The sequence below is a fragment of the Lactuca serriola genome, chromosome 4 (genome assembly GCF_051521515.1).
Source record: "Lactuca serriola cultivar US96UC23 chromosome 4, Lser_US96UC23_V15, whole genome shotgun sequence".
Lineage (NCBI taxonomy): Eukaryota > Viridiplantae > Streptophyta > Magnoliopsida > Asterales > Asteraceae > Lactuca > Lactuca serriola.
In genome coordinates this window covers 5,524,965-5,533,209 of record NC_136411.1, presented here as the reverse complement: position 1 = coordinate 5,533,209, position 8,245 = coordinate 5,524,965, and the positions used below count along the sequence as shown (strand labels likewise).

The 8,245-nt window shown below is 33.0% G+C and overlaps 1 protein-coding gene across 1 annotated transcript; it reads right to left on the bottom strand.

The window, feature by feature from the left end:
• Positions 1 to 1,566: 1,566 nt before the first annotated feature.
• Positions 1,567 to 5,738, bottom strand: ORP1D (OSBP(oxysterol binding protein)-related protein 1D). Its single transcript, XM_079038104.1, has 8 exons — positions 4,760 to 5,738; positions 3,803 to 4,159; positions 3,643 to 3,727; positions 3,068 to 3,552; positions 2,801 to 2,956; positions 2,412 to 2,720; positions 1,997 to 2,341; positions 1,567 to 1,889 (listed from the first exon to the last, which is right to left on the bottom strand). Exons 1-8 carry the CDS (start codon positions 5,288 to 5,290, stop codon positions 1,704 to 1,706), a joined length of 2,454 nt encoding a protein of 817 aa, XP_078894230.1. The 5' UTR covers positions 5,291 to 5,738; the 3' UTR covers positions 1,567 to 1,703.
• Positions 5,739 to 8,245: the final 2,507 nt, after the last annotated feature.

Sequence of the window (8,245 nt, the reverse complement as noted above, 5' to 3'; positions counted from 1 at the left end):
TTATTTATGATGTATAAAGAAAGGTTTTACAGTTGCATTCTTCATCTTAAGAAGCTTGTTGTGAAGATATTGTTTTTTGTGATGACGGTTTTGATTTTTTATACGAGTTTCTAAATGTTGCGGAAAACAACTCGATTAGAATGAAAACGAAGTTAATGAGATACTTAAATGAGCATAAAGCTCCCTACGGTTTCGACTTCAACATTCTTAAGTTGTGGGGAAAAAATGTCTTGCAATTCCCACCTCTTTTTTGTTAATTGGTCATCTTGGATTAATTCCATTTAATTTCGTAATGATAAATCAAGTCAAAACATAAATCGTTTGAGGGACATCACCATCTTGTATAGTATCCATCCTATCATTTTCATTCCTTTAATCCCTAGCATTTTCTTTCTTCCACATCAGCGTCAAATTAATTTTTTCTATTTTTTTCAACCCCTCTCTAAGCCATCTTTCAAGCATGGAAATGTTGATCATGCTCATCCCTCGGACCGAATTGACACAACCGCAACCAGATCATACATTATATCGGGACAATACCTTTCCTAACATTGTTTCCACATTTTCCAAAACCGGTACCCGAGTATATGTTGTTGTATTCCTTAATATCATTGGTGAGTTTGTTTCTATATATATATATATATATATATATATATATATATATATATATATATATATATATATATATATATATATATATATATATATATATATATATATATATATATATAGGTTCAGGTTCATTTGAGATCATTCTAATTTTGTGAGACTGTGAGACCAAATCTAAAAATAATTTTAAAATACAAAATAAATGGAAAAATCCAAAAATTCTTTTTTTAAATATTATTTTCGGAACTTAAATTAACTAAAAAAAATAAAAATAAAAATCTCGTTTTTTTTTGAAAAATACGTGAAATATTCCAAATAGAATATTACATTGACATATTCTAAAAAAAAAATTTAAAATGCAAAATAAATGGAAAAATCTAAAAAAAAAATTTAATATTATTTTCAGAACTTGAATTAACTAAAAAAAATTAAAAAAAATTTTCATATTTTTTGAAAAATACGTGAAATATTTTAAATAGAACATTACACTGTACATAATCTAAAAATAATTTTAAAATGCAAAATAAATTGAAAAATCAAAAAAAAAAATTTAATATTATTTTCGGAACTTAAATTAACTAAAAAAAATAAAAAAAATAAAAAAATGCGTCTCACGGTCTCACAAAATTAGGCCGTCACATGAACCTAACCATATATATATATATATATATATATATATATATATATATATATATATATATATATATATACACTTTCTTTTATAATCTTTACGACATGTTTGATTAAATTAATTATTGTTATTTTTAAAAAAAGTAACGGAAATGTTTAATTATAATTCTGTTTTGAGATTTTAGGATAATATATACACTATATTTTTAATAGTGGAAGATTTCAAATTTCAATAACAATAAAAATACTTAGGAAATAACTTAAAACTTTGTCCTGAGTGAAATAATGCAATGCAAACAATAATACTACTAAGAAGTAAGAATGATATGATAAACTGAGATGCTATTTCCCTTTTTTATTATTTCTTTTTAGGAAATGATATATACTCACTCAAACAGAGTTGTTTTTAGGAAGGAATTACATGAAAAATAACATCACCTTTTATCAATCATATCATCCATCCATCATTGTTGTTGTTCCGGAAAAAGCGGAGGCAAGTCGGTGGTTATGGTTTGACCAAATATATCCGGAATTCCATTCCAATCTTTCTTGTCTCTCGTCTCCCAGTATCCACCCACGTAATGGAAACAACCATCTTCATCCTTTGAAAACCACCGAGGCCTCCATCCCCTTTCTTGCACTTTTCTTGCCTATTATTGTATTATAATATAATATTCACACATAAACATTACTATTATTATTATTATTACTACTTTTTAATGATAATGATGTTAATAAACCGAAGTGGGTTGCTTACCTGTCTTTGTAACTGCTCGAGTCTAAGCTTCTCAGCATTTGCCAGCTCATACTCTCCGTTCTCCAGGTGTCGCTGATCTGGCCTAAGCCTGGAGTCGGTAGGAGGCAGCCTCTCTCTCAACCCGGGTGTCACCTCGTTTAAAGATATGGCAAAGGGTGTCAGATTATATCTCGTCTTTGTAGCAGACTTATCTCTTTCCCACAACAACACGGCTTCACTCATCGGATCATATCCTTTGGGTTTCGTAGTCGGGTCCCCCAACACATAATACATCGCCTCATCCCACTTCCCCATCAACATCGCCACCTTTTCCCCACTTCTATTATCATGCACAAATCCATGAACCTGAAATTTTCAATTATTTATTATAATATATATATAATGAAAGTAGGTTTAGGTTGCTATTTCTTTTTACTTGGTGTGGGTTTCGGTCGATGATGGACTGTTCCTTGAATTTGAGTTTACAGGAGTAATTTCCGCTGCCCTTGATACGCATTGTGCCATAGTGATCACAGTATATTTTACCAAGGATGATATTGTAAATAGAGGTGGTGACTTTTGACCACTGAAAGGTTTCACCATCTTCGAATTGTAAAGTCAGGACACCTACTGGATCCAGCTGAATAGATCTCCCCCAAAATTTACCCTTGAGATTGGAATCTGCCCAGAATTTCCACCCTCTGCCCTCGCAGTGACACGCAACTATCATCGGGTGGTGACTCACCTAAAAACAGGGACAAAATCATATTTATTAAACTAAAAAAAGGCTCTTTTTTCTCAAAATCACAAACTATTTGTTTTTACCTTTTCAGAAAAGAAACGTAGGCCCTTATCAGGATAATCAGCTTCATAAGTCTCTCCCAAAAGAGGGTTGAAGGGTTTACATTGTCGACCTTCTGTTGATGCATAACCAGAAACAGCAAAAGCTGCAATGCTTAATATTCTCATCAGATCATTCCCCTGACGAATGAACAAATAAGTTTTTTTTGTGTGTGTGTTAGTTGGATTTCAATAAATATGGAAAAAAAAAACTCAAATAATGAAATAAACTTTGTTTAAAAGTTACCTGACCTGCTTTCCCCATTCCAAGGCACGGTCAACCAAACAAGAATACTCCAAATCCTCAAAGCATTTCTGTAATGAAGAGAGGGGTTCGTTGAAGTAAACAGGGAGACAAACACCGGAAAGATCCTTTCCGATGTTGTCTTTAATTATGGACCATAAGCCAACAGGTTTCTCTTTTTCTTTTGGTTCTGGTAGGCTTTCTCTTCTTTTGATGTGAGGGTATTGGATAAGACTGATTTCGGTTCCAGCCTCACGTAGTAATAAACGATTAGATGGGAATGTGTCTCTGTCTCTTTCATTTGAAATACAATGATTATTATTATTGTCTCTGCTTCGATAAGATGCGCATCTTAAAACATCAGAGGACATGAATTCGTTTGTGTCAAAGAAAGTTCCATTTTCTTCATCTGATTCCACGTTTACTCCATATTGGCTTTCGTTGTCGGCATCGGAATCACTTCCACTTCCCTCAGACATGATGGAATAGAAATCTGTTTCATTGCAGTAATTATAAGTTAAATGAACATAACTTTGTGATTCCATTCCATCATACCAAACAGACCCTTACAAGATTGGCTTACCACTGAATCTTCTATCTTGCCCACAAGAAGAGTCCCGCTCTTTTGTTTCATCAACCACAGTTGTTTCCAACTCAATTTTCTCAGTCTGCAAATCACACATTTATCCAATCAATGCAAGATTTCAACAAGCATTTTTATGAAAGAGAATAAAAAAAGGTACCTCTAATTGCCTCAAAGTGTCCAGGAGAACAATATGTTTAAGTTGAAGAGCCTTCATTTGGTTTTGGAGGGCAGAGAGCTCACCAAGCATGATTGATTCACAGTCTTTTATTACTTCCTCTGCTATGCCTTCCTGGGATAATCGTGATCTTAGCTTTTCTGTTGAAATAACCATGTCTTCAGAAGGAGCAAGATCCCCTGGAGATAATAATCTAGGGAATTTATCTTTAGCAGCTACAAGGGACTCAATCCATGCACCTCTGTCCTCTCTAGATATGCATCGTAAATGAAGAGTTTTTGTTCCAGAAAATATAGATAGTCTTTTGTCATCTGACTTGCTTGCCCTTACAGAAGAGACCTGTATGTTAAAACTTTAAGTAACACTACAAATTAAGCAAATGCTATCATTTCAACTTCAAGTAGCACTAAAAAATGAGCAGATTAGCTTCATCAGGACTGGTCAACAAGCAGGAGTTGTCATCTTCAATATTGGCCATTTCAAGTACACAACAATAATTGTTGCAGAGGTCAGAACCACTAACTAAATGCCATTTCCCTTTTGGTTAAAAGCTAAAAGGAATCTAAAGGCGTACCATAAATGTCCAAATAACAAAATTCATAAAATGCCACCTAACCATGTTGCCTATGTTCCTGTGGTAGCAATGACATAGCAAAATTCATTAAAACAAGCAATGTTTACATTACCCATCCTACTTCTCCATTCTTTGCAAACCAACAATTGTACTTGCTAAGATGCAGAAAGAACACTAAAATATTTCCAGCATTTGGAACAATTTTGAGATGATTTTAGTTAGTGTGTGGATGGATAGATGTTGGATCGTTATGCAGTGAACGCTATCTTGCTACATTATAGATTAAACTGTTTTTCGCTAGTACTAAGATATGGAAGTAAAAGATCTATATGCAATAGCAAATGGTTTGAGATAAAAGTCCAAACCTTCAGATGTATTTCCCCATATGGTTTCCACTGTTTTGCACCAAACCGATTGTGATTGCTGCCGTTACTGCATTTCCTCATATACCTAATTGACTCCTCTCCAATGACCTTAATCACTTTCTCCCTCCCCGGGCTGAGCAAGATCTTATCTGGTCCATGAGTCTTGTAGTAAGACAACACCCCATCCTCCAACGTAAACCATCTCGATCTCCATCCCTTTCCATAGTTCACCCATTTATACAAGATCCCAGCCACAGCACCACCTCCATTCCCACAAAAAACCATCGATTTCGAGACAGAAGAATCTTTTTCCCTCACTTCAATCTCACTATCCTCCACTTCATGAATCACATTGTCCGATTCAGTGCCAACAGACGAAACCTGCGCCGAAAAACTCGCCGGCCTCACGCTCCTCACGGAACTCTCAAACCCTAACTGACACTCAGACTGCGATCTCACCACCACAGACGACGGAGAATTCGTCCGATCCTTCTCAATCGAGACCGGAGCAATACAGCACAACGGATTCATCTTTTCCCCAACCAAATTTCCGCAAAATCAAAGAAATCCAAGGAAATTAACACCGACAGACAGAAGATCTCTAAACGATACCTGTTCGGAGCAAGAAGAGCAATGAGGATGAACACCGATCGGAGCAACTAAAGATTTTGCGATGTCGGAATGACATAGAGTACGGGTGGTACAGTAAAATGTAGATCAGAGAGAAGGCAATAGATAATAGGTATATAGGTAGCAAGCAAGCAGTACAGCGCAATTAAGCTTGCAGACAACGACGATAAAGATGTATGAGTGGAGAGAAGCGATCCATTAATTTCACTGCATCAGTCGTTGGTTGCAAGTAAAACTAGTGTGTGTTTTTGGGTGTTTGTGCTGTGAGAGAAAGTGTTTGTGTCAGAGGAAGAGAGAAGAAGAGAGGAGAGGAGGGGGCGTAGGTTAAGCAAGAGGCGCATTAAAGGGTATATAGGTCCATCCATATAAATGCATGGTTTGTAATTCAGTTAGAGGCGTCATGATTGTGCACACATCTAACCTGCGCATGTCCATTGGGTATTTGTATTTGAAGGACACTTCCGGTGTTTTATTTTACTTAGATTTTCAAATATTTTATTGCATAAAGTTATATTAAATTATTAAAATCAGATCAATCAATTGTAATAAAATAGTTTGCAATAATATATTTGGATCAAATCATAAGATGCCTAAAATGACTAATGTATTTAACAAAATATCATCGTCTAGAATTTTTACCAAAAAAAAAACATAACAAAACAACATAGTGTGTAACTTAAGGGTCAATTGCGAATCGGGAAACATTAAAAGAATGTTTACGGAAATTTGAAAGAAAAACATTTTAGTTAGGTCCCATTTCATAGTTTCTCTCTGGGAAAATAATGTTTGGTAAAGTGCCCTTTGGAAAAGTTTTCTAATTGGGAAAAAAACCATGTTGTTTGATTGTACATCTGATTAACTATGTTGAATGATGAAAAAAAGTAATAATTCAATAAAAAAATAAATTTTAAAAAAATCCAAAAAAGAAAGAAAGAGACGGGGTTTGGTGCATAATTGTCTTTCCAGCTCGTTCAGCCAGAAAGATATGATTTTGGGGCTTTCTGGAAAAGACATATCTTACCAGAAAATACTTTTTTTTGTGCAAATCAAACAGTCTTTCCGGTCCATTCAGCCAGAAAGATCTGTTTGGACCTGGAAAGATGCGTATCAAACGGGACCTTAGTAGACTTTTTATGATCTGAAAATTGTTTATGTTTTCCGTTTATAAATTATACTTGTCATGGATTTTGCATTTATGCTTTTACCCTATTTTCTTCCACAACCGGTGGACATTTGCTTTAGGCATAAGAACGATTCTATAATCGGATCGGAACCGAAAGAACCAAGAAACAGAGCATTAGGGACTAAACCGATTTTCGTGTCAATTTTCGGTTTCAAAGTCGTTTTTCATCCCCGTTAAGTCATTTTCCAACCCGTTAAGTTGTTTTACAATCCTATTAAGTCATTTTCCAGCTCCTCCGGAGGGTCAGTTATAATCAGGAATATGGCCTCAAATGTTTGCAAAACATTTTATAAAGACAAAACTGCAAATTTAGTCTTTGTGGTTTACAAAAAACTTTGGATAAAAGTCCAAAAAGTTTTCGAGTTGCATGGAATGTCCAAAATCAAAACTTTTCCATGAATTTGGTCCAAATAAATATGAAAATACTATTTTGCCCTTATTATTTCTTTTTTACATTTTCTTTGTTTATTTTGATTGTTTTAATATAAAAGAAAAAAAAAGAGAAACGAACATGACCAGTTGACCACACAACACCCACCATACATCTCTCTCTCTCTCTCTCTCTATATATATATATATATATATATATATATATATATATATATATATATATATATATATATGAGTTAGGTTCATATATAAACCTTATATATTGTGTGAACGTATGACAGATTCTAGACCAATCGTTTGATAGAGAGATTATAGTAAAATAACGTAAACATCAATTAATTAGATTTATCTATTCCTTAAATTTAGCTATGAACACGTTACCTATTTATGGTCTTATCTTTCATCATCATCTATTTTCTCCAATATGTAAATTGATTTCGAGAAACATTAACGTTGATCTTCTCTAATTTATAAATCAATTTTAAGGAAGAGGTGATTTTTTTGATATTTGATATCATATTGGTGCGTTTTCGTTTTTAAGGAAGAGCTGTCACATTCTTCAAAAATATGTAGTATGTTGATAATTTTAAAAGAAGAATATGTGAATCTGTATATGCAATCATATTCTTCTAGAATATCATATTCTTTAAAAATATGTACAAGAATGGAGTATATAGGTTTTAAAAGATTAATACGTGATTTTGTAAATGCGATCATATTCTTGTAGAATATGTTTATAAAGATTATTTGTTATTACATTCTTAAAGAATTTGTTATTATCTATTAGCTTTTGAAAATATTCATTTTGTGTTACGCAAATGAGTGTTTGAATAATTAATTAACAAATTCTTGAAGAATAGATAGTGTATTATAATTAGCACATTCTTAAAGCATATAATACTATGTATCCTACTTTCTAACAGAAAAAAAAAACTTATACGGTTATCTATAACAAATGCATTTATCTGGACAATTATTAAAGCATTAAATATTTCCGCATTAATGGTCCATCCTAATTTAAATTGCTATGACACAGTTTCCTTGTAAATGATGTTATGGGTAAATTAATTAAATAAATTCTTAAACACTAATTAATTCCACAACCATTCTTAGCCATTAGATTTTTCTAATCCAACGGTCCATATTTAGTCATACATTCACACTATATTTAGGTTTCACATTTAATCCTAACCCATATATATATATATATATATATATATATATATATATATATATATATATATATATATATATAACCCGTGGGAACCACGGTTATAAAATAA

What these genes read in the sequence shown, in the direction of transcription:
- ORP1D (XM_079038104.1), bottom strand. Translation starts at nt 5,290, where the DNA reads ATGAATCCGTTGTGCTGTATTGCTCCGGTCTCGATTGAGAAGGATCGG. An exon ending in ACACTTTGAGGCAATTAGAG is followed by an intron (nt 3,728 to 3,802) that starts GTACCTTTTTTT and finishes TGTGATTTGCAG; the next exon opens with ACTGAGAAAATTGAGTTGGA. An exon ending in TCGACCGAAACCCACACCAA is followed by an intron (nt 2,342 to 2,411) that starts GTAAAAAGAAAT and finishes TGAAAATTTCAG; the next exon opens with GTTCATGGATTTGTGCATGA.